The sequence below is a fragment of the Stegostoma tigrinum genome, chromosome 6, assembly GCF_030684315.1.
Source record: "Stegostoma tigrinum isolate sSteTig4 chromosome 6, sSteTig4.hap1, whole genome shotgun sequence".
NCBI lineage: Eukaryota > Metazoa > Chordata > Chondrichthyes > Orectolobiformes > Stegostomatidae > Stegostoma > Stegostoma tigrinum.
Genome location: NC_081359.1, coordinates 76,155,957 through 76,183,231, shown reverse-complemented (window position 1 = coordinate 76,183,231; position 27,275 = coordinate 76,155,957). Strand labels below are relative to the sequence as shown.

At 40.7% G+C, this 27,275-nt stretch overlaps 1 protein-coding gene across 4 annotated transcripts in view; it reads right to left on the bottom strand.

Moving 5' to 3' along the window:
• Positions 1 to 395: 395 nt before the first annotated feature.
• LOC125453094 (anoctamin-7-like) overlaps positions 396 to 27,275 on the bottom strand; it is a 78,622-nt gene continuing 51,742 nt past the window's right edge. For all 4 annotated transcript variants that reach the window (XM_048532191.2, XM_048532193.2, XM_048532192.2 and 1 more), the window contains 8 exons: positions 24,516 to 24,625; positions 24,279 to 24,430; positions 20,371 to 20,542; positions 18,940 to 19,069; positions 15,010 to 15,143; positions 9,538 to 9,618; positions 6,421 to 6,474; positions 396 to 2,325 (listed from right to left, as the gene is read on the bottom strand). In XM_048532191.2, coding sequence (XP_048388148.1) covers positions 2,266 to 2,325; positions 6,421 to 6,474; positions 9,538 to 9,618; positions 15,010 to 15,143; positions 18,940 to 19,069; positions 20,371 to 20,542; positions 24,279 to 24,430; positions 24,516 to 24,625 — 893 coding nt within the window. In that variant the 3' untranslated portion in view covers positions 396 to 2,265. The remainder of the gene's footprint in view (positions 2,326 to 6,420; positions 6,475 to 9,537; positions 9,619 to 15,009; positions 15,144 to 18,939; positions 19,070 to 20,370; positions 20,543 to 24,278; positions 24,431 to 24,515; positions 24,626 to 27,275) is intronic.

Below are 27,275 nucleotides of genomic sequence, written 5' to 3'. Positions count from 1 at the left end.
CCATCCTGGGCCTCCAGCAGTGCCACAACAATGCCACCTGAAGGTTGCAGGAACAGCAACTCATATTCCGCTTGGGAATCCTGCAGCCCAATGGTATCCTCCTTCTACCCCCATGTCCTACCTACTTGCTTCATCCCACCCCGTTGAACTGTCTGTCCTCCCTGGACTGACCTATCCCCTCCCTAACTCCCCACCTACGCCCACCTTTACTGGCTCCATCCCTGCCTCTTTGACCTGACTGTCTCCTCTCCACCTATCTTCTCCTTTCTCCATCTTCTATCCGCTTCCCCCTCTCTCCCTATTTATTTCACAAGCCCCTACCCCTACCCCATTTCTGAAGAAGGATCTCGGCCTGAAACGTCAGCTTTCCTGCTCCTCTGACGCTGCTTGGCCTGCTGTGTTCATCCAGCTCCACACCTTGTTATACATAAACAGAGCACGATCTGGTTTCAACATAACACATGTTTAAAATCAATAAAAATGTACTTGGCCATGTCACAGATGCCAAAAAATCTCCATTAGTGGTGATGTTAACAATCATACCCAGCAATGGGGGTTTGGGCACAGAATTATTTCCTTTTAACAACTCTTTGCAGTATATGGCACCTTTAATGAAGCAAAATATCTCAAAGCAGTTCACAAGAATATTAACAAACTAGATTTACCACTGATCCACATAAGATATTAAAGCAAATGACAAAAAACTTGACCCAAGAGGTAGGTTTTTTAGAAGACCTATACAGAAGAGAAACAAGGTGGAAGAGGTGTTAGTTTGATGTAGATATAGAGAACTTAGGGCTTTGGGCAGCTGACGTTACAGTCATCAATGTTGGAGCAAGTAAAACTGGAGGTGATCTCTTGGGCTGAATTGGTGAAGCGCAGGTATCTCAGAAGATTGTAGAGTTGAGAGGTGGTGAAAGAGATAAGGATAGGTAAGGTCATGGAAGGATTTGTAAATGAGCAATAATATTTAAAAATTGAGGTGTTAAAGTCAGTGTTGATTTGACATACATTGAAATGTAGTGGAGAGAAATGGGTGAACAACGTTTGGTGAAAATTAGGACATATGCAGGGGAGTTTTGGATGACTTTATGTTTAGGGAGAGTTAGGTATGAAATAGGGTAGGGAGGGTAGAATACAGGTGACAGGCCAATTGAACTGTGGAACAGTCAAGTCTGAAGGTATTCCGTATAGATAAGGGTTTCAGAAACAGTGGAGCTGAGCAGGGGCAGAGCTGGCAATGATACTGAGGTGAAGGCAGACGATCTTAGTTGTGGTACAGATATCGGATCATGAATGACAACCACTCTGAATGAATTGCTCTGGTTTTTAATGTGCATTACCATCGTAAAGTGTTTCGGATCATTTGCTTTACTTGGTATCTCTCAAGGAATCGTAAGTGGTGGAGGCTTGGTCCTCCTGAAACATCTCTGTAACATTTCTTTTAGAACAGGGGAAGTTTGCTGTGTAATTGCAAGTCTAATACTTCCTGCTCAGAAACCATGCTGATGGTCATGAAAAATACTGACCAGAAGAAATCTTTCAGAACATATTTACAATGCACCCAGCAACTCAAGCCATTTTTTACATAATGGTTACATTCATATTGATTGAATTTGCATCAAACATGATTTCTTAAACTGGCATCACAAACACTTACTTTACATACTTGTTGAAAGATTCTATCTCAGTATATCACCTAACCTAATTTGTAATTTTGCTGAAATGAAGCAGCTCATTTTCACATGATTAAAATATGCATGTATGAAGTAACAAATACAGGAAACATATAGCCAGCCAATCAGAATCCAAAAGAGGTGTCACTTGCAGACAATGCACACCAAAAAAAGCAAAGCTAACACAGTGTGGAGCTGGAGGAACACAGCAGGCCCGGCAGCAGCAGAGGAGCAGGAAAGTTGACCTTTCAGGTCAGGACCCTTCTCCAGGAGTATCAACTTTTGTAAACTTTTCCATTCCTCTGGATGGATGCCTCGCCTGCTGTGTTCCTCCAGCTCCCTGTGTTATCTCTGACTCCAACATCAGCAGCTCTTACTATCCCTGAGGTGAGCAAAACTTTATTTTCCATCTTGTGCAGGAGACAGACAGGATTCCTCACTGCCTGTGGCTTTAGCAGTTGGGGACCAAGCCACATTATTGTATATCTCCAGTATTTTAGACTTTTTTGGTCATTTTGTATGCATCACACATATTTAAATTTGACAGCATCATGTCAACTTTCACTAACAGCCTTTTATTTATTCAACTTCAGTGCAGATCAGATATCTCCTCAGTGATGTTTACGTTTAAGTCTGTTTTCTCCTGCGTCTAAAATGAAAAGAAATATTAGAACATAGAACATAGAACATAGAACATAGAACATAGAACAGTACAGCACAGAACAGGCCCTTCAGCCCACAATGTTGTGCCGACCATTGATCCTCATGTATGCACCCTCAAATTTCTGTGACCATATGCATGTCCAGCAGTCTCTTAAATGACCCCAATGACCTTGCTTCCACAACTGCTGCTGGCAACGCATTCCATGCTCTCACAACTCTCTGTGTAAAGAACCCGCCTCTGACATCCCCTCTATACTTTCCTCCAACCAGCTTAAAACTATGACCCCTTGTGCTAGCCATTTCTGCCCTGGGAAATCGTCTCTGGCTATCAACTCTATCTATGCCTCTCATTATCTTGTATACCTCAGTTAGGTCCCCTCTCCTCCTCCTTTTCTCCAATGAAAAGAGACCGAGCTCAGTCAACCTCTCTTCATAAGATAAGCCCTCCAGTCCAGGCCGCATCTTGGTAAACCTCCTCTGAACCCTCTCCAAAGCATCCACATCCTTCCTATAATAGGGCGACCAGAACTGGACGCAGTATTCCAAGTGCGGTCTAACCAAAGTTTTATAGAGCTGCAACAAGATCTCACGACTCTTAAACTCAATCCCCCTGTTAATGAAAGCCAAAACACCATATGCTTTCTTAACAACCCTGACCACTTGGGTGGCCATTTTAAGGGATCTATGTATCTGCACACCAAATATTGTAAACACATAACAGGTATTTACTTTTTGATTCTTCCCTCACTGCTGCAAATCATTTCTTGGGTGTGTCACAGATACTGAGCACCATCAAACATCTACTTAAGTGGCCAAAGTGCAGCTGATGGTGCGTACGAGTACAAATTATTAGCCACGGAGACTTTCACTGCCTAACCTTGCTTTGCCCTTACCTGACAGCTAGACAGTGTTCAGCAGATGAAACAGGGCTAACTTGGTCCTTCTGTACTTCCTGAAGAATCAAGATTATCATTGTATAGCTTTACCTGTGGTCCACATTTCCTTTGTAAACAGTTTATTTGTCTCGTGATTGGGACAAGAGAGGCCAAGTTGGTCTTTTTTTGTGAGATCCTTGATTGGGATTGTTAACCAGGGCTAATCAGACAGCCCTGGCTGACAGATATAAACAAGAATCTCAGAGTCTCCTCACTCCAGTGTCTGGCACTAAACTAGTTGTTCAGAGTCCATGTACTGTGGTCATGGGTGGTGGGACACTGGCCTCTGTGCAATTAGTTCAGTAGCAACAAGACACAATGGTATAGTCTCAAGAATAGTCAATTGCAACAGTCTTTGAGTTGGAGTAAGTACTTCTAGCATCATGCCTTTGTTTTGGAAGCTTGCTTGATCCTGCTGTTGAAGACTGGTCCCACTAGGTGGAAAGAATGCATTGTTTTTACCTGGGCAAACATGTGGATCACATGAAAGCTGCCATCTCACAAATGGAGCAGAAGCAAAACACACCCAGCCCCTCAGAACAGCCAAAAAGCCCATCAGAAACCATGGGCTCTCCCCGGCCCTAGTGTTGGAAACCTCAAAGTCTGAAATGGATGCAGCCTTGATGCCATTAACACCTGAAGAAGATAAGAAGACTCTCCTGAGGTGCTACAGGCACAAGAGACAGGTATGGTACACACTGCCTGTGCCCAGCTACAAGAAAAACAACAGGTTGATACCCCTGAACTTAGCAGGGGAGGAATGAAGTGATTGGAATGAAGTTGGCTAGGCGGACATATTTGAGTGTGAGATCCCTGATTTGGGCTGTTAGTTTGATCTAATCAGGGAGTCCTGGCTGACAGCTATAAACAGGAGTCTCAGAAGGTTTCCTCACTCCGGGTATTGGCACTGCACTGGCTGGTCAGAGTCTCTGGAAATTGACACCTAGCATTAATCATCATAGCTAACTGGTCCTATCACCTTCCAGGAATTTGTCTGCAGTGTTTCCTGCTTCTCTGCATAGATATCTCTCCTCCTCTGCATCTTCTTGATCAGGATCTCCAATATAGCATGAGACTCAGTATAGCCCCAGTTCTGCCATTTGGCGCTAATATTAAGGATTTCACAGGTCTGAATCATTCTTGAATTACATTCAGCACCCAATCCAACCATAATGCACTTCCTCTTTAAGAGATGCAGTAATCCAAATTATTGTTAACTGACATTGGATGCACAATTAGAAGTATTACGTAAGTATTGTTAGTGCTGATTGTATGCAATAATGTAAATTTACACATCTTTAATTTTAATCAGAAAGGGAACCTTTACATCCAAGCTGCAAGTTAGAGATCTGTACCCCATGTTCCAAATCACCATTATAACTCTTGCTCTGGCATCAGCTGAAAATCTATTTGTCAATTCCTGGGTTGGTTTTTGTAACACACCTAAATATTAAAATTGTTGTTAATGTGGCAGTAGAATTTTCTGTGTTGATTTTCTTATTCATGTTTTTTCTGTTGCCTATCACTTTCAGTGGAATGACTTACACTTCTCTCATTTTCACATATTCCCTCCCGTGGCCTTTTAAAAGTTCATTATGTCAGTGTCATGAAAAGCCTGTGAACAGAAACAGTTCCCTAGTTTTGGCATCACTTCAGAACTTCTGTCTGCCACTCAAAATCACTGCAAGAATTTTGCAGAACACACAAATATTGCTAATGTATTCTAAACGTAATATAAAAAATGTTTGTTGGCTCATATTTTCTAATAATTGTCCCACTGTTGTCATGAAATTTTGTCCAATAAGAAATTCCTGATGTTAAAAAAATTTAAAAATACAATTATGTTCTTATTGACAAACAAAACAAAACAAACACACTGATATTCAGATTATTTGAAGCACTAGTCAAAAGTCCAGTTTCTGTTTTTTCTGGATAAGTCAAAATTCTAATTGTAAAGTAATTATTGATAAATTCTCAGAGCTTCAAAGTTAATGTAATAGCATAGAAGCACAGTAACTGTTGTAAATTAGAAACAAATGACAATTTCTGATTGTAAGATCCCACACATAGCAATGAGATAAATGATGCAGTTGAGGGGGCTCATGAGGGGGCTCATGAGGCCAGCAGAACATTGGTACTCTTGCAATAGTTCTGTGGGACCTTTTATCTATTATTAAGGCAGACAGGTTCTTGGTTTTGTATGTTAAGTGAAAGACGATAACCCTCACAATGTACCTTATTGTTCTTCAGTGAATTAAATGCATCAGCAGCTTAAATTACAGGATTTCCCATTCTGCTTCTGGAGTAAATAGCAGGGAATGCACACATACCAATCAGGGCTCTCCCACAGCCATCTGCTTTTCCTGGAAGCATAATTGGCTGGAGGCACGACTATTGGTCCATCACTCCACTGGAAATCCATCTCACAGAGCTGCCAACCAATCAAATTTACCAGTAGCACTCTGAGATGGAATTTCCACTAGTGCAACAACAGCGCCAACTGACAGTGTTGGCCACCACTGGGACTACAAGTACCCAAGCCAGGATGCATACAAGTACAGGGGAAGAGGTCACAATGGAATTGGGGCGGAGGGGGTGGAAATGAGATGGATAGGAGGGATCATTGAAGGGCAGGTGGGGAGAGAGAAGCTGTGCTCTCAAACCCATTGACTGATGTTGAAAAGAGCTAGCAATTCAGAAGCACCTAGCCCCCAATAAAAATGTGGACATGTCCAGAGCAGGTTGCCACCAGGGACCAATACATTTCCGCTCCATGAATCTGGCATGAATTTACAATCCACTTACTTCTAGTAAGGCTACAATTGAATGACAACGGACACTTCAGGGCAACTTTTAGTATTTATTTGCATCTTAAACAATAAATGGTCGTTGTGATCATTAGGTACTATTATTTACGGATTTAAGTTTTGATGGAACTGGTTCCATAAAAGTTTGAAATTGAAAATCTCTACCACAATTGAACAATGGATTAGATGGCGTTCATTGATAACTAAGTATTCTGCTCCTACAATTGCTTTCCAAGGTACAGAAAGGCCCACAAGATTAGATTAAACATTAAGTTGTGGAGTGATCAGTAAACTCAAACTATTATTACAAATCCCAAAGTAAATATTTCAGCAACTTACACATTGTCTTGCCTTTTCATCATTTTCCATTTCTTTTTGTGCTATGTATTTTTCCTAGTGGAACAAAACAATGCAATTCTGTTATGTATCACTGTTCATCTGTGCCTAGTCAGAAATGTACAATAGAAACTGAAATACTTACAAATTTACTTTGGAAACAACAACCATGTTAATTTTGGAATTTCATTGAAAGTGGCTGTGATTTGGCTAACAATTTACAGGAGAAATCATTATGTGATATGAGAAGGGCAACACAAGAGAAACAGTGTGGAGAAACAGAAAGCATGTTGGAATGAGTATTCTGATGACCTTTAAATCAAATCTGAAATAATCCGCTACATGTTATGTACTCAGGGCTTTAAATAACATTCAGCAAATATATTCCGATAATCTCGTTAACACACAGGAGAAGCAGCTCACCAGTGAGTAGCTGATAGGTTTATTTATTTAAGCAGTAAGTTTATTAAGTCATAAATACAGAATGGCAAGGCAGCTCAGATCCATTAGGCAGAATTTAATGCCTTCCCCAAAGTGCGTGGCAAGGGATTTTTTAATTGGGTGGGAGGGTAGTGGCTGAAGACTCTGCCACCTTCCTGTCTTTGCCCTGATGCTCACAGGTCTACCTGCCCAGCTACCAAGGGCTTAATCCCACCAGTGTTCGTATGAACTCAGCAACCAGCTGGCAATGCTCTGTATGAGAAACCCAAAATGTAAAACCTGCTGGGGTCACTTTCAGGATCTCAGGGGAGAGGGGGGTTTTCCCACTGACTGACTGGTGGAGGGATCTGGTATCAAAAAAGATGGGAGCCAAGGCTCAATCCAGAATAAAAATAATTACTTGGGAAAATTCAATGAGGTGAGAATAGATCTGTCCCAGATAAAGTGGAATCAAAGGTTAAAAACTGAAGGAACTGAGGAACTGTTCCAACCAGGTGTTACCGAACCTGAAATGCTAACTCTGATTTCGCTTCACAGATGCTGCCAGACCTGCCGAGTTTTGCCAGCAACTTCTGCTTTTGAAATCATAGTTTAGCAGGCAAAAGTGTACTGATCAATGGATTGCTCTTAAAGAAAGGATAATTCAGATATAACAAAGTGTGGAGCTGGATGAACACTGTAGGCCAAGCAGCATCTTAGGAGCACAAAAGCTGACGTTTTGGGCCTAGACCCTTCATCAGACCCTTTTCTGATGAAGGATCTAGGCCAGAAACGTCAGCTTTTGTGCTCCTAAGATGCTGCTTGGCCTGCTGTGTGCACCTAGCTCCACACTTTGTTATCTCGGATTCTCTAGCATCTGCAGTTCCCATTATCTATAATTCAGATATAGTTGAGATACATTTGTTTGAGGGTCAAAGATCATGGTAACAAATCCAGAATGCCCTGAATAAAGAAAGAAATAGAAAGTTATGATGAAGCAGACACAAAAAATCAGCTGTTGGGTGATTAGTACAATTGTGAATCAGGTTTGATATTAAAAATTTTAAACAGGAATTTATAAAACAAATGAGAGAAGCAAAGATTGTGCATGGCAAGGCACTGGCAAGTAACATTAAATATATAACGTAATATCTTCTATAAATATCCATAAATACTAACAGGAGGACTAGAGTCAATCAGAGGCCTAAAAGGAGAGTTATACACGAGGCCAAAGGCATTGCTGAGATACTAAATGATTACATCCATCTTTACCAAGAAGATGCTGCCTAAATCATAATGGAAAAGGATGTAGCAAAAAATAATGGAATAGCTCAGATCCTTGATGGGTTAGAAATGAATTAAAGGGAAGGTGTTGGAACATAGAACTGTACAGCACAGGAGCGGGCCCTTCGGCCTACAATGTATTAGATGGGCTGGTTTTAATTCAAGTTGATAGTTGAGAGGTCTAGATGAGATGCATCCAAGGATACAGAGAGAAGGAAGGAAGGAAGAATTGTGCAGCCACTGGCTACATTCTAATTCTCATATGATGCAGGGGAGGTGCCAGGGAAAGGGATAATTATAAATGATATTCCCTTGTTCAAGAAAGGGTGCAAGGATGAGTCCAACAATTACAGACCAGTCAGTTTAACCTCAGTGTGAGGTAGCTTTTAATAATTATGAGATGGAATTAACAGTCACTTACCTAATGGGGGTTAATTAGGAAAAGCTGGAATGGATATGTTAAGGGAAAATTATGTTTTACTAACTTGTTTCATTCTTTGATGCGGTTGAAGGGAAGATGGTTAAGGGTTTGATGCAGTATTATTACCACGTACTATGTATTACAAAAAGGCATTTGGTAAAGTGCCATACAACAGACATGTGAGCAAAGTTAGACACTAGGCAATAAAAGATATAGAGGCAACATGGATACAAAATCATTTGAGTGGCAGAAAGGATAGAGAACTAGAAGATACAGATTTAAGGTAATTAGCAAAAGAAGCAATAACGACATGCAGATTTCTTTTAACAGACAAGTAGTTAGCATTTGGAATGCATTGCTCAAGGCTGTGATGGAGGCGGATAGTATTTTTGAAAAGAGCATATTATCATTGCTGGAAGAAGAAACATATTCAGGGTTACAGAACGGCACAGGAATGGTATTAGGTAATATGTTCTTGTAGAGAGAAAATGGGCTGAATGGATTCCTTAAGTGCTGTAACCATGATTTTACAATTCCTTATTTTTATATTTTACAACAAGCACAGTGACCATGTGGAATTCAGAGATTTAATTTTTTTTATGTGTACCCTCAATATGCATATTCTTTTAGCATGCTTAGTACACAAATGCACAACATTTCCTGGAGTTAACCATACAAAATCAATATTGTAAGGCATATGACAGTTTTGACTTCTAACTCAAAAGATTTTAGACTGCTAGATAATAAAATGTGAGGCTGGATGAACACAGCAGGCCCAGCAGCATCTCAGGAGCACAAAAGCTGACGTTTCGGGCCTAGACCCTTCATCAGAGAGATGAAGGGTCTAGGCCCGAAACGTCAGCTTTTGTGCTCCTGAGATGCTGCTGGGCCTGCTGTGTTCATCCAGCCTCACATTTTATTATCTTGGATTCTCCAGCATCTGCAGTTCCCATTATCACAGATTTTAGACTGCTGTTTTGTTATTAAAGAATTACCTCCTTTATGGCCTGGCGTATGTGCGGAGGAACATCTGGCATCCAAGTTGACAGCAGAAATTTAAATACAAACACAAGATGCTGAAAGAAACAAAATACATTCTCTCACTTACTTGACTGCACAATATTTTTTGAAAAGGGTACAGTACTACAGTAGGTGGTATTTATTAGATCAGTCAAAATATATTTGCAGTAAAATATACAGATCATCAAAAAAGATTGCTATTATTATACCAATACAAATAGAATTTAAATTTAAAATGTGACATGTTTAAGATTGAACTTACAGCAGGATGGAGCCAAATGCATATAACTCAGTTTAAATTGTAGGATGTTACAGTAGGTCATTTAACAATAGCTGATGAAATTTAAAATCAATTTATTAATAAATCTCCAATTAAAAAAAGCCATGATTTTCATCTCTTGTTTGGGGCACATGGTCAGGGAAAATCCTAGCTCCATGAAGCTAACCTTTAAAGAAAACTACCTGCACTTTAGATTTTTAGCCTGGCTAGGTGGAGAAAGAGCAGTTTGGGAGTTCGGTCGGATTGGGAGTTGGAGCAGGAGGCCTGGGAAGAGCATAGGAGGGGCTTCCATGGACTGATACTAAAAACAGTGACATTGAGTGTGGGATCCTTGAAGGATGCAATGGGGAAATTGATAATGGAACCGGAAAACAACAAATGATTTCAGCCAATGCTTTGCACTGATCTTTCTGGTGGACGACAATATAAACAACTCAAACATGACAAGCAGTCAATTTGCTAATGGGAGGAAAGGTCTTGAAACAGTCTCTAACACAAGGGTCAACATATTTGACAAAGTAATGGGACTGAAGGCAGAAAGGTTTCCATGATCTTATGGCCGCCATCCAAGGTTTTAAAGGAAGTGGCTGCAGAGATAGTGGATAGTCAAAGTATTCAAAAACTCACTGGATTGACTTCCGGAGAGAGAACTCTCTCCGTGACTCCACGGTCCGCTCCACACTCCCCTCCAACCCCACCGCACCCGGCATCTTCCCCTGCAACCGCAGGAAGAGCTACACTTGTCCCCACACCTCGTCTCTCACCCCCATCCCAGGCCCCAAGATGACCTTCCATATCAAGCAGATGTTCACCTGCACATCTGCCAATGTGGTATATTGTTTCCATTGCACCCGGTGTGGCTTCCTCTACATTGGGGAAACCAAGCGGAGGCTTGGGGACCGCTTTGCAGAACACCTCAGCTCGGTTCGCAACAAACAACTGCACCTCCCAGTCACGAACCATTTCAACTCCTCCTCCCATTCCTCAGATGACATGTCCATCATGGGCCTCCTGCACTGCCACAATGATGCCACCCGAAGGTTGCAGGAACAGCAACTCATATTCCACTTGGGAACCCTACAGCCCAATGGTATCAATGCCGACTTCACAAGCTTCAAAATCTCCCCTTCCCCCACTGCATCCCAAAACCAGCCCAGTTCTTCCCCTCCCCCCACTGCATCACAAAACCAGCTCAGCTTGTCCCCTCCCCCCACTGCATCCCAAAACCAGCCCAGTCTGCCTCTGCTTCCCTAACCTGTTCTTCCTCTCACCCATCCCTTCCTCCCGCCTCAAGCCGCACCTCCATTTCCTACCTACCACCTCATCCCACCTCCTTGGCCTGTCCATCTTCCCTGGACTGACCTATCCCCTCTCTACCTCCCCACCTATACTCTCCTCTCCATCTATCTTGTTTTTTCTCCATCTTCGGTCCGCCTCCCCCTCTCCCTATTTATTCCAGTTCCCTCTCCCCATCCCTCTCTCTGATGAAGGGTCTAGGCCCGAAACGTCAGCTTTTGTGCTCCTGAGATGCTGCTTGGCCCGCTGTGTTCATCCAGCTCCACACTTTGTTTTCTTGGATTCTGGGAGAGTTCCAGTTGATTGGAAAACTACTATTATGCTGTCCCCATTCAAGAATGGGAGGGAGACTGAAAACAGGGAACTACAGGTCAATTAGTCCAACATCTGTCAATGAGAAAATAATAGAGTCTAGTTTTAAGAAAGAACTAAAAGGACATTTAGAAAAGTTTAATGCAATCAGTGACAAAATAGCTTTGTGAAAGGGAAACCATGGCCGACAAATTTGCTGGAGTTTGTAGAGGATATTACAAGCATGGTTGATAATGGAGAATTGAGATATGTACTGTGTTTGGACTTCCAGAAGGCATTCAATGAGGAGCTGCATAAAAGATTATTGCATAAGATGAGAGCTCATGGCGTTGTGGGTTATGTATTAGCATGGGGAATTAGTTATCACACAGAAACTGCATTCAGAATTAAAGGGTCTTTTTCAGGTTGGAAAGACAAGACTACTGGAGTGACACAATCATCAGTCTGGGCCTTAATTATTTATTACCTATATCCATGACTTAGCGTGTAGGTAGGCAGAGTAAAATGAACCTAAATTTTCTGAAAATACAAAAATAAATGGGACAGCATGTTGTCACGAGGACATGAGGAATCTGCAAGATAATACGGATAGATTGAGACAGAGGGCAGAAACTTGGCAGAAAGAGTTTAATGTAGGAAAAATGAGATCATACAGTTTGGTAGGAAGAATCAAAAGTCACACTACTAATTAAATGGTGAAAGAATCCAAAAGCATGCAGCATGAAATACAAAATGTTAGCATGGCAGTGTAGCAAGTAATTCAGAAGGCGAATTAAGTTTCGGCCTTTATTGCATCAGAGATAATGGGAACTGCAGATGCTGGAGAATCCAAGATAATAAAGTGTGAAGCTGAATGAACACAGCAGGCCAAGCAGCATCTCAGGAGCATGCTCCTGAGATGCTGCTTGGCCTGCTGTGTTCATCCAGCTTCACACTTTGTTATCTCAGCCTTTATTGCAATGGGTTTGGATTTAAAAACACGGAAACCTTGTTACAACTGCACAGGGCACTGGTGAGGCCAAGCGTGGAGTACCAAATACTGATTTGATTCCCATATTTAAAAAGGATATGCTGGCATTACAGACCAAAAAAAGACAAACCTGGCTGATTCCGGGGATGTGTGAGTTGACTTATCAAGAAAATGTAAACATGTTAGGCCTTTATTCACTAGAGTTTAGAAGAATGGGGAAATATCTTATTGAAACATTCAAAATTCTGAGTGGCTTGACAAGGGAGATCGTAAAAAGATGTTTCCACTATTGAGGTAATCTCAGACGAGGGGCTATATATACAGAATAAGGTGGCACTCAGTCATTTAAAATAGAAATGCAGAGGAATTTCTTCTCCCAGAGGATATTGAATGTCTGGAATCGAAAGTATTTGAAAAGGAAGTAGGCAGATTTATTAAAATGTTGAGGGGTTGAGAGTCATGAGCATCTGGCATGGGAGTTGGGAGCTGGGGCTAAACAGCCATGATCATGTTGAATGTTAGTTTAGGCTGGAGCAGCCGGGTATCTTCCTCCTGCTCCTATTTCTTTTTTTTTCTTGCATCCTTTAGGTGTAGAAATGATCTGCCCTTAGATATACAATGTAGGAGCAAACCACTGAAGATTCTGGACTCACCAGTTATACACTCGTTATCTGGAATCACAAAACATTCAATAATGTGGTTGAGTCTTAATTATGCTCAGAAATGGCTACGCTGACCATTCAAATGCATCAAGTCATCACAGCAAAGACCAGGCATACACAGAGTAATGGCATCTCTGCTCAGTTAACATTGCAAAGATTCTCCTCATTAACATCAGCACCAAAATTGAGAGAACTATCCTATAGAGTAGGCAAACAACAGCCTGACATGACCCTGTTGACATTGTTATGTCCAATGTCCGACAGTCCTCTGTTAGCATTCACTGGTACCTCCTGTCCCACCTGCAAGACAAATGACGGCAAAGGGTAACACAGTACTATATAGTCAGGATAGAAAGTCCCGTGGGAGGCTTCACAATCCCAATAAGCCTCAGACATCAGCAAGAAATCTCCTGCTGATAATACTGTTCCTTCAGTGTCATTAGGTTAAAATATGAGAACTCCCTCCTTAATGGCATTCTGGGACTACTTACACCAAATAGACTGCAGCTCACCATCAACTTCTCAAGGGAACTAGGAATGGGCCAGCCAGTGAGACCCATATCCCATGAATAATTGTTTTTAAAAATTACCATTAAACTCAACTGATGAATCAGTACTCCTCCATGTTGAATATGACTTGAAGGAAGCACTGAAGTGCACAGAATGTACACTAGGTTTGGGAGTTCAATATCTATTATTGAAGTATCGCAACAGCACCACTACTGAGCAAGCTGTTCAAGGCTGGAAGGACAGAGCTGCTAGACTGAAATGCCAGCAGATGGTGTTCACTGCTCAGCAGTCACACCCACATCTAGCAAAATCTGAACAACATTCCTGCTTTGACTGATGAGTAGCTGGCAACTTTTGTACCACACAAGTAATGCAATGAATATCGCCACGAAGAATGAATCTAAACATCATCCCTTGATGTTCAGTGCCATTAAAATCACTGAATCCTCTGATATCAAGATCCTGTGGGTTACCACTGAACAGAAACTGAACCAGTCACATAAATACTGTAGCTGCAGGAGCAGGCCTGAGGCTGGACATTCTGCAGAGTTCTCATCTACTGGCTTCCCAAAATCTTTTCACCAACCATAGGGCACAAGTCAGGGTTGTGATGGAATATTGTCCACTTGTCAAGATGAGTGCTGCTCTTGCAACACTCAGGTAGCTCAGCAAGCAGCCTACATCATTGGCACCTCATCTATCACTCCACTTACATTCATTGCAGAATGGCAGCAGCTCATGCAGACTTGAGATGAATTGCAGCAACTCACTAAACTTCTTTTGATAATAACTTTCTAAATCCATGATCTCTACCAGCTAGAAATAATAGTTGCATGGGAACATTACCTGAAAGATCCCCTCCAAGGCACACTCAATCCTGATTTGTACTATATCATTGTTCATTGACCACCATTTGGCCAAACTCCTGGAACTCCTATCTGAGTTGAACTGTGTGGCGTAGCTAGATTGCAAGGACTACAGATGTTCAAGAAGCCGTCTTCTTCTCAAGGGGAATTAGGGACCAGCAACAAATGCTGGTCTTGTCAGCAATACTCATGTCCTACAGACCAATGAAATCAAACTGACAACAGAAGGAAACTTCCAACTTATCAGTGGAGTTCAAGTTTAAGGAGTGAAAGGCCAACATTGCACCTCAGTGTACTCCCTGGTCCCTTGTGCCACTATTTGACTTATTGTTGCCATTATTATTTTTTAAAAAGCCAAAACAATCAAAATGGCACAAACCTAATTCCCTCTAACACAGAACCTTTAGGAGGTCAATCAGGTATGTTGATTTCATACCTTTCAAAACACACCATCCGTAAAATCGTGCTTATTTTTCTTTTCCCAAGAATACTGTGGCAGACTTATCTCCAGCAGATTATTTAATATAGCATCTATCAAACGATTACCATACCTCAAACAAAATCAGGATGATGAGTTTTTCATATAAGAGCTTCTCCCTCCCGCATTCTGAAGTGAATGCAATGATGCAGCCATTGGTCACCACAGCTACATTATTTATTAGATCCAATATTGTATACCAGTGACCTGCCGACATACAATTCACATTAGTCATGTCCCATATCACAAACCAGAGGAAAAATGCACCAGCATTTCCTGGGGATATACTTTCCCATTGAGCCATAAGTAAATTAACCACACCGATTTGAGCTTAAAATTGAAAATTCATTTAAGAACAGGATAATCAATTATAGCTAATCCACAATAGCTAATGAAAGCTAAAAACTAAAAAAGAGAGAAAGTGTTTGTTAAGGCAAAGGAAGGGTCTTTAGTGATCTTATCACTGGAAAAAAATAATGTAACAAAGTGATGTGCAAGTATTAGTATAATACTTTAAACATTCTAACCTGGAGGAGAATGAGCAGCCTGGGACTATAGACTTGTATATATTAGAACAGTTTATGAGTCAACATCAACGTTTCAGTATGTGCTGGACAGAAATTCAAAACTGATATTTACCCGAGCTGTGGGCCACCAGAGAAAGTGTGGCCACTGAAGGTGAACTTAGATAAATAAAGTTACAAAGAAGTGACTAATTGGGTAAATAAAGGGGAATGACAAATTAACTCTATGTTGTCAACTGGAATAGATTCTATTTGAATTTGTACCGAAGATTTTGCAAACAATGACCAATCCGAGGAATTGCCATTGTTAACTGATATGAAGGGCTGAATCTTGCATCCTTTTGACCAAGTGCAGGATGGAATGGGTCTTTTGGAGGAATTCTTGCCATGATGCCTAGCAAGATTTCTCACTGTGTTTTACCAAACTCTAACTGTTAAAGGCCTACACAGTCCCTATGGCATCCAAAATGCCTGACTCTGGTCCCATCTTACCACATGCCATTCCTTGAACAACCTGCCACTCACCAAACATCCGCTAAAAGACTGACATCCTTAGCACCAACAGCATTTTTAATAGGCTGTTGCACACTTGGCTGAGCACTGGCATTCCAAAGCTGCCCTGTTTGGTCAGAATTGTTTCCAGAAGATATCTGAGATAAGGAAGATGGCATCACAATTCTCTGACAGGGACCTGCAGGTCCATGGTTGAGGGGCAGTACAAAGGAGAGGACTCCTCTTCTAGGAGGATTGATAGAGGAGGCTTCACCACCAGACCCTGGCAGCCTTGTCCAAGATTGCTAGCTAGATCAGTGCCATCTTAATGGTGCAGAGGAAAAGTCACCTGTGAGAACTCCAGGTGTCTTACCAGCAGGCAAGGCAGTGTCAGGAAGCACACAACTAGCAGAGGAACAGCACAGAGGTCCCTCAGAAGTCTCCACACAGGACACTCTCCACCTCCACTCTGCCCCTCATGTTTGGTCTGTTCAGACACAAACAGCCGTGGGATCACCTGACCAGGCCTCCAGGGACACCTGGCTCCACTGCTGAGCAAGCTCCTTCCACTCTAGCTGCAGAACCAGGGAGGGCACTACCACACCGTGAGAGGGAGCGGAAGGGGAAAGCTTATTGACAATGCTTTGGTAGTACATGTGACAACGCAATGTACATTATTTGGTACATCTTTACAAATTGCACGGTTTTGACCTAACATCTCATTGTTTTTTCTCAGTATAACCTGGAATGTAACTGTCCCAACAAGAAACATAATTCATGGACACACACAATGTATCACAAATTGATGTTAGTGTTGAGAACCTTTTGCAGCATTCGTAAGCAGCAGGAACAAGGCACATGCAGGTCTTGGGTCCTGCTGACACCTTTGCCTCACATCCTACAATATCACTTTTCCTTCCCAGACATGTTTCCAAAAATCTTGGTGTGAACAAAATGGTCATTGATGTCTGAGACAGGGAGCCAATACATTAGGCTGGCTGGGGTTTATGGGCCCTGAAGATCTGTGCCCTGTACGGTGCATGGGTCTATCTGTAATGCTCTTTCCTTTTAAACAACCTCACACTTGTAGATCTTCCACATTTCTATGTGTTCAGAGCTATTTTTTCCCCCAAATTGTGTACCTTCAGTTTCCAGCACAATGGAAGGCAACAGAGAGTGTTCTTCAGTCAATGGTATCCAACCTCTGCCCCTACACATTAGTGAGCTGTAAACATCCTGGTAGCCCTTCCTGTGAACCCCATCCAACCTATCTACATGAGCTTGCACCCATCCAAGCTTCACCGCCCCCCCCCCCCCGCCCCAAGTCTGGCATATGGGACAACCATGCAGGTGACTGACTGTGACACACACCCTGATTGCAGAAGCATGACTCTCTAACCCAGAACACCTTGACTGGATGCCTGACTGCAGACTGGTTTTACAGGCTGCAGCTTGCTTACTGTGCCAAGAACCCTGACTGACTGGTGCCTGAATTAGGTGAAGGGTATTCCTCTAAGATTTTGAGATATTGCTGGTTGTTTGCTGTACATGCAGTGTGTTTGCCACGAAAGCTGCTGGCGCATTGTACAGGTGTGACATTGACATACCTCACTGCTATGCAGCAAGATGTCCATCCTCTGCACTGATTACTGCTAACTAACAAGGCAAACTCCCTGATTATACCTTTGTGGTAATTTACAGATAAAGTAAGCTATAGCATGGATGCTGTGAGCGTGCAGGTTGGTGCTAAGAGAAAGTGCTAAGAGAGCAAGTAAGCAGCTCTGAGGTGCAGCCTAGTCTAGTCTGTGAGCTGATGGTGAAATGTCCCTGCTTACAGCCTTGCAAAGCTAATCGTTGGTGTGCCCTACAAGTCTGTGCCTCTTGAACAGTGTGCAAGTGGGTCAGAGAGGTGCCATGATGGTCATGAGAGTTGGCTAATGCCAGGTGCCAAAGCCCGTGAATGCTGTGCATGTGAGGGTTGGTGCCATGGATCATGCCCTGAGACATTGTTTGGTCCTAAGTGACAATGAGTTCCTTCAGATTAAGTGGTCGCCAATGGTTCCAGAAGATGCAGTTGAACAAACTACTAGCTGCAGCAATGCTGTGGTAAATGAAGGGTTAAAGTACAGCTGGTTGTGACTTCAAAAATGTAATGGTAAGTGAAGTGCAGGCTTGGTTTCTCCACAGCTGAATTCAGAAAGATTCAGACAGGTTGGAACATGGTAGGAGAATGTGAATGATGCGTTTTACACAGAAATAATCAGTAATGGCCTTAGCTAATTGATGTAATGGGATTAATAAGGCAATGTGAGGTGATAAGTTCAAGAGGGTCGACAGTGAGTTGGGGATTTACCTGGAGAGATAGAGATGCCAGGGAAGATACGGGGCAGTGATTTCAAGGGCAAGAGAATATTGAGATATAGGTTGAATTCATCAAGGATGATGAGTCAGTCAGTGCCGAGGTTGAAGGAGGAAAGTAGTAAATCACCTTCGGTGGAAAACACTTTAAACTGCTTAGGAGGGCAGGAAAGAATGCTGAAGGGAAAGGTTTGGAAAAAGGTAAGATACCATCACCATAACATTCTTGATGAAACAAGTAGCAGATGACGTTGCACCGTCAAGGGGGAAGGTGTCATTACCCCTCAGCCAGGTTTCCATTAACGTCATGACATCAACGCAGTCATCCATAATTAGCTCATGGACGGCACAAGTGAATGAAAGCTCAGAAGAAAGATATGGAGAGGGACTACGAGAGCTGATCTAGTGGCAGCATTCACAGGGTTTGCTGTGAGTCAGATGAGTTAGCCGGCAAGATTAGCCCTCAACAGGGTCACTAAGAAAGGAAGGTTGATGACTGAGGGAGACGGGACAATTGGGGCTATTGTTTATAATGGTGGCTAGAACCTCAACCCTGTTGAAATATGCCAAGGGAGGCATGGAGAGAAGCTGAAGGCTTATCTAACAGTGAGTTAGAATCAATTCCTTACCAATATCTTGAGCCATGTCAGCGATGGGACGTTTGTACATTAATAACAGTCGTTTAGCATCCAAGCGTATATCAAAAAGTATGGTTAAGAAGAAAATGAATGGTCCCAGTGGGAATGAGACAGCAAAAAGCTGTAAAGCAAACAGTAAAGAATTAAAATAATCATATTCAATTTAAATCATGCATGTGGCCCATAGCAAGGAAATTTGAACATTTTAATCACAACATTATATATGTGTTTTATTTATCAAACTGAAGTTATCCTACCTCCTAAATTACTGAGCAGCAATAGTTTAAAATATCTGTAAATAGGTCAAATTTGATCATGTATTTAGGGACAATGTTTCTATTTGTTTCACTCAGGAACATATAATGTGCATGGGTATATCACAAGATCAATAATGGAACAGTATTAAATTGTTCTTTTAAGACATAGTCAAAAAAGATTACCTATATTGATCCTGACTAGCAACTACAGGTTCTCTGAATAGCTAATAGCTTTTCTGAATGCATCTGGTTCTAAACCTCATTTGTTTGCAATGAAGAGCAGAAATATTTCTCAGGGATGTATCTTATACTCTTCTTCCACGTAAAATTTGTACTGTTGCCATGCCATAAAGTTAATGGCTCTCAAATGTTGTCAGAAATCCATAATAGGGCAAATAATGGAGAACCCAACTTTGGTCTCCTTAATGTGTGATTTGTGATTAAAAAAAGAGCTGCATCTTCTCCCCTCCTCAATTAATGATAAGTTTTAAAGCAGTCTGATTTTCCAGGGATCGGATTTAGGGTGGAGTTATTACAGTTGCGTCCTGGAATTCCCATTTGAAACAGGCAGGAACCTAATCAGACATAATGGGAACTGCAGATGCTGGAGAATCCAAGATAACAAAATGTGAGGCTGGATGAACACAGCAGGCCAAGCAGCATCTCAGGACAACAAAAGCTGACGTTTTGGGCCTAGACCCTTCATCAGAACCTAATCACTGACTATACACCAGGCTTGTGTGACCTAACGATTCCAATATCGTTTTCTGACCATACTGTCTGACTAATCTATAAGTTAATTGATGCATATCCCTTTCAAAAAATTATGGTTCCATTTCATAATAATTCACTTGTTGCAAAACAAATTGAGACACCTTCAGAATATGAAGGGTGCTTTACAAATACAAACTCTCTATTCTTTGTGCTTGTGCACAAGCTATCAGTATGGAAAGGTGAAGTAAGTAAGTGAACCACACAGGCTAGATTCTGAAATTCTGACTGCATCAGTTTCACACTTCAGTCAGTGTATAACATGGGGTTTGAATAACCCCACAGTTTAGAAGTCAATTGTCTGCCAACTTTCTAAGCTACAAGTTTAATGACAGTTATTTCTTCCTGGTAACTGTGAGAATTCCTGGTAACAGTTAGAAATGTTCAGTCTTACCATCTGGAGACCATATTGTATGACTTTTTCGGTGTACTCCTCCAGTGTGAAGTCGCCAAGGTCAGGTTTGTTATAGTCCCTGAGAATATAGTCATCCACTGTACTGTATTCTTTTTGATGGGATCCTTTGTTTGCATTACCACAGAATCTGCTTAGCAGATGACTTCCCCACCTAAATAACAATGTGCAAAACAATTACAGTAAATTATAAAATATTGGCCCACAATGTTGTCCATCACAATTGTTGCTAGTTAAGAATGGATGACAAATCATTTTCTTTATATAGTATGAACTATGAGGTATTATCATATAAGTTTTTAAAGCAACTTATTCAAGTTCTCTATCTACTAATTTAACTGAGCTATTAATGCATTTAATTTAAACAGTCAGCCAAACCCTCTCTTCCATTAATGTAGCAGGCAGAAAAAATGGATACAATTTATTCAACATTTGCAAATTAATAATCCACAAACTTTTTCTAGCCCTACATTCTGCATATTAGAAATACTTTCCTCTTGTATCATTAACAAGGAATATAGCAGCAGGTATAGGCCTTTCAGCCCCTCAAGCCTGTTCCGCTATTCAAGGAGATCAAGCTGATATATGGCCTAACTTGAGATCTGCCTTTGGCCCATATCCATTAATAACATTGCTTAACAAAAAATTGCTCATCCCATTTTAAAATTAACAACTGATCCAGCATCCATTGCCATTTGTGGAAGAAAGATCAAAACCTCTACCACCCTCCATGTATAGAAATGCTTCTTGCATGGTCTGATCCTAATTTTTAGACTATGACCCCTAGTTCTAGAGTCTCCAATCGGTGGAATTAGTTTATCTTTATCTGGTCTGTCTTTTCCTGTTAATATTTTGAAGATTTTGATCAGATCATCCCCTAACTTTTTAAATTCTCGAGAAAACAGACCAAATATGCACAGTCTCTCCTTATAACTTGGCCCCTGAAGCTGGGGTATCATTCTTGTAAATCTACATTGTGCTCCTTCCAAGGCCAATATATCCTTCCAAAGATGTAGGGCACAGATTTGTTCAAAGTTCTCCAATCAGATATTTATATACCTGCTGCATAATTTCTTTATACTCCACTTGTCTGGATAAAAAGACCAGCATTCCATTAGCTTTATTGATTATTTTCTGCACCTGTTGATGGTATTTGAAAGATCTGTGCACCTTAGTCTCTTTGGACATCCACTGTATTTAATTTCATACCATTTAGAAAACATACTGATCTATCCTTTTTCAGTTCAAAATGGATAACCTCACACTTGCTTACACTGAAATCTATTTGTCACAGTTTTGCCTATTCACCTAGTCTGTCACATCTTTTTGCAATTTTATGCTATCACCTACAACTACCTACAATGCTGCATAACTTTGGGTCATCAGCAAATCTGGATGCAAGATTTTATATACCATTATCCATAAGAGTTAACAGGACCAAAAAAAGCAGTGTACTTGTGCATGCAAAGGATTGGCTGTCCAATGTTAGTACATATTATTTAACAATGTGGATGAACGCATTGGAAGAATTTACAGAGTGAGTCTTGATCAAGCAGGCCTTGTACCTGTTCAAGTTTTGAACAGTAAGAGTCAATGTGAATGAAACATACAAGATATCTTAACGTGGATGTGGAGTGAACATTGCCTCTTATTGAAGAATCAAGGTAACTGTTTAAAAATAAGGGGACACCATTTACAATAGAGATGAGGGGTAGTTATTTCTCTCTGAGGGTTGTGAGTCTTTAGAACTCTCTTCCTGAAAAGTTGGTTGATCAGAGTCTTCAAATATTTTTAAAGCAGAGGTAGATAGACTCTTGTTAAGCAAAGGGGTGAGAAGTTATTAAGGGTGGGCAGATTTGAGGGTGCAATCAAAGCGACTGGTCTTATTATATGACAGAGTAGGCTTAAGGGGGCAAATGTCCTGTTCTTGCTCCTTGTAGGTAGGTTTATATACTGCTGGAGCCAAGTTGTCATGTTGTCCTATATTCACACACAATATCAGTGAAAAAGTAGAACATAGTCTACAACTAAAGATATATGAATTTGGTGAATAAGAAAGTATTATTTTCTCACCCATTACAGTAGAAAAGTAAAAAGAGTTGACACCATCATAAATATTTGTAAATAAGTACTCTATATATATTAATATGTTGGAATTGAATAAATATTTATATATAGAATGAATACATGGAAGTATGAGTCACTTGCATCGCAATTAAGTAAATATGTATCCCGGTTACTTCTTGTACTCAGTACAAACTAATTCAAATTACAATAGTTGATCAAAAATATAATATTGTAGAGTACTGCCATAATCCAGTAGGAAGCCATATTCAAAGGCATAGTCTATGGCTGCAAAATTTAGTGCCAATTTTCAAGTCATTGCTCCCATGAAGCATAATTCCTTCCTTAGAAAGTGGGAGTACTGAATATATATTTTCATATGCATCGTATTCAATTGAAAATATATGCCCCCTCACAAATATGAATGCAACTATGGTCATTTTGATATTTATAATTGCAATGAGTCCTTTGCCTGCACTATGCTGTAAAGCAACCCTGGCATCACCCTGAAAATATAATCTTGCTTCCTTTGCGGGAGTTTTTTGAAAGTTGAAATTATCTTCATAATTTCTACCCTAAAACTGCGTACAACATGCAGCAATGAAGAATCTTATTGTTCTTTCATGGGTGTATTTTTTAAACAAATGTTGCAAGGGTAACAAAAATAGAGAACAATCTTTGCTTCAGCAATGGAAAGTGAAAGAAGAGGCATTTTAAAATATCCCCTTTCCTCCTAACATAGTTGATTTAAATTCAATCATTTAGTTTGAAAAAGGACACAACACAAAGCCTTGCACAATGTTCTTTCTATGTTGCCTGAACATTTAGGGAAATCTTAACTCCCAAAGCTGATTTTCAGATGAATGCTGAATTAGAATATATGAATTTGCCATCACAATTGCAATCTCACTCTAATTGGTCCACTTTCAGGTTTATTTGGGTGGTAGCAAACAAGCTAATCACTGATTTTAATTCTTGCCAGATGTGGATAAACATTGCTACCATTACTGTCCTTAGAAGATGACAAGGGACTCCTATTAATTGAATTTCACTTAGTTTTGCATTTAATGTGCCCGACGCAGCGAGACAGATGCATCACATTGTCCAAGATTTGCGATGGGAGTGGCAATGCTGGATGGTTAAATGTGAAGGTGATGAAGTGCATAGTGGCTGCTGAAAGCTGAATCATTGTGAGGGGTGGTATAATAGAGAACATTTGGCAAGACAGGGAGAAGTGGGGGGAAGCAGGGTCTGAAAGCACAGGGTGTATTGTTTCACTATTCCTGACTTGGTTAAATTATTCAACCACTTCTTGCATTGCATTGAAATACTGAACACTATGTTGCTGGTACACCTCTCATCAGTTTGCTTCAAACGTAATTTCCAAGTGAAAGTTGCTGACCTCATTCTTTCACTTTTGGGCCAAGTGTATCCTTCCTGCTCCTGATGGCCCCAGCAATAATTCCAGCAGTTTTGACTAAGTCTGAATGCTGCACTTGCTCAAAAACCAACCTCCATCACTGACACCTATAACTTGCATTTGTAACAATGTCCCTTTGAACACAGCTACGAACAAATTATCAGACTGTTCATTATGCACATTGTGCTACAAAACATGGAAGCCAAAATGAATTGCTTCAATTCAGTTGCAATTGTGAATTCTGATCTGCTAAATGGACTTCTGACATTTCCCTGTACAATTCTAAACCCCACGGCATCATCCCTGGTAATCAAACTAACTAAAAAATAACATTTCCAACAACTGCCACACTGCAAGTGATTTAAAACTTTCAAACAAATATTTAATAATATAAAGACAGACTTACGGTACAATAACATCTTTCAGAAACTTTGGAAGTGGGTGGGTGATCATCAGTATTAGAACTTGAAAACAAAGTTCTGTCATGCAATTGTTCAGTTCTCCACAATTATCCTCCAAGCCAGGCAAACCAATTTGTGTGAAAAATTGTTCATTGTTCTAAAATGATCAGAAAAATTAAGAGCATTTTTGAATTATAAAGCAACCAGTCACTTTTTCATAACCCATTGCATGCATTACTCACCGTTCTGAGAAATGCAATATAAAAGAGAGGTGAATAATTGTTGGCAAACTCAAAGGCAAATAACTTGATAATCAGAGCGTCATTGTATGCAGTCTGAGTTCTGTGGTTTTCTGCAGAGGGAAAAAGAATGAAATCAGTAACTGCAATGACACATTTGTTTTAGAACAACCCCAGGGTGAGTGTTAACCTGATTCATTAATGAAAATTCTTTCCTTTTTCCACACACTAATATCATTTTCAGGTAAAAGCTAGCATTAGTGATATATATTCCACCTCTGCTTAATATTGCCATGTTGAACATTGATTCGCTGTGGCATTGTTTAATTAGTGGGACTGTTTTCTTGTTCACCCAAGTGTTAAACGAGGTAGCTGTAGAGTTAGTAGATACACTAGTGGATCTCTTTCTAAATTCTATAGACTCTGGAATGGTCGCTGCAGTAAGGGAGGTTGCAAATGTAATTCCACAGTTTCAGAGGGAGAGGGAAAATCAGGATCTACAGACCTGTTAATCTAATATTGGTCACAGGGAAATTGATACAATCAATTGTCAGGGATTTGCTAAAAGGATACTTAGAAAATAATGGTCAGAATAAATGTAATATTTTGAAATTTGCAGGTGACAATAAATGAGATGTGAGTGGGAGTTGGGAGAATTCAAAAATACTTCAAGGGCATTTGGAGTGGCTAAGTGACTTGTCAAAGATGTGGCAGGTGGAATACAATGTGCAGAAAAGCGAGGCTACCAACTTTGGCAGGAGAAACAGAAATACAGAATACTTCTTAAATAGTGCGCATCTGGGTGATGCTGAACTTCAAAGGGACTCCAGTGTTCTTTCTCAGGAGTCACTGAAAGTTAATGAGCAGGTACAATAAGCAATAAGGTAAATATTATGTTGGCCTTTAGTACAAATATATTTAAAGTAAAGAAGTAATCAAGTCTCTCTGTTACTCTATAGAAACTCAGTGAGACTAGACCTAGAATATCATGCACAGTTTTGGTCTCCTTAATAAGAAATTGAATAGTCTGGTCTCCTGATACAGAGAGGGCGCGATGAAGCCACACGAAACTTTTGAATCAGATCTGAAGAAGAGTCATCAAGATTTGAAACATTAGTTCACTCTCTCTCCATTGATGCTGTCTGACCCACTGTCATCTCCAGCATTTGTTGTTTTCACTTAACTAATTCCTGGGATACAAGGATTGTCCTATGGGGAAAGACCAAATAGACTGGGCCTTTAGTCTCTAGAATCTAAAAGAATGAATGGTAATCTCATTCAAACCACACAAATTTCATACAGGGTTTGACATGGTAGATGCTGAGAGGACGTTTTTCCAGACTGAGGGGTCTGGAATTCTCTCTCCCAGAGGACTGTGGAGGCTCAGTTATTGAGTATGTTCAATATCAAGATGTAGAGATTTCCACATAATGAAAAAACAAAAGGATATGATGCTTGTGCAGGAAGATAGTGTTGGTGTATAAGATTGGTTATGATCTCAAATGGATCAAGGAGCAGGTTCGAAGGGCTGCTCCTATTTTTACATTCTTGTGTTCATACATCAGGAGGTTCATTTCAAAGTTGTTCTCCTCCTAGCTGAGGTTTGGTACATGGAGCTATTTTTACTCCTTATCTCACTCCTTAATGTAGCTTCTGACCTGTGCCCTCACCTGCTCCTGACTCACTCTCTTTCTGCCACCTCTTGTACTCTCCAACTCAACTTCTTACAAATCCTTGTTTTTTTTTTCCTTTTTTTGATTTAGTCATTCATGGGATGAGGGCATCGCTGGCTAGGCAGCATTTATGCCCATGCCTAATTAAGAATGAACCACATTGCTGTGGGTCTGGAGTCACATGTAGGCCAGACCAGGTAAGGACGTCAGTTTTCTTGACTAAAGGACATTAGTAAACCAGATGGGTTTTTCATGACAATCGACAATGGATTCATGGTCATCATTAGACTCTCAATTCCAGATATTTATTGAATTCAAATTGCACCAGCTGCCATGGCACGATTCAAATCCTGGTCTCCAGTACATTATCTAGATCTCTGGATTAACAATCCAGTGACAATACCACTAGGCCATTGCCTCCCCATCAATCAGCTTTCTGCAGAACCACCTTTTTCTGCCCACCACTCTTCTGAACCTGCATTCATGTCCAAGATTTAAATCCAGACTTGATCGGAAGCTGGTATGCTGGGGTTCTGAAAGTGTGGGTCCTAATGATGCAGAAGTGCCAAGGCGGCATTGTTATAATACATTTTTTTAAAAATGCACACAATAGCTTGTGAAACCAGGAATGGGCATACCTTTATTATATAACATTTTCTGTTGTGTACACTTCCAATGTTCCTAACTGAAACCTCATCCCTAGCGTTTGAATACTGTCCAAGCTAATTATTTCTTGGGCCACATCTCAAAACCTGCTAGTCCTATGCAAACCATCATCCTCCTTTTGACTTTAAGACAAAGTATGCTACCAAGTTGTTTCACAGTCAATTTACTTGTAGTCACACAGAGGGGAGGCAATGGCCTAGTGGTCTTATCACTGAACTGTTCATCCATAGACCCAGATAATGTTCTGGGGATCCAGGTTCAAATCCTGCCTTGGCAGATGGTAGAATTTGAATTCAATAAAATATCTGGAATTAAGAGTCTAATGATGACTGTTGTTGATTGTTAGAAAAATTCAACTGGTTCAATAATGTCCTTGAGGGAAGGAAACTGCCATCCTTACCTGGTCTGGCCTACATGTGACTCC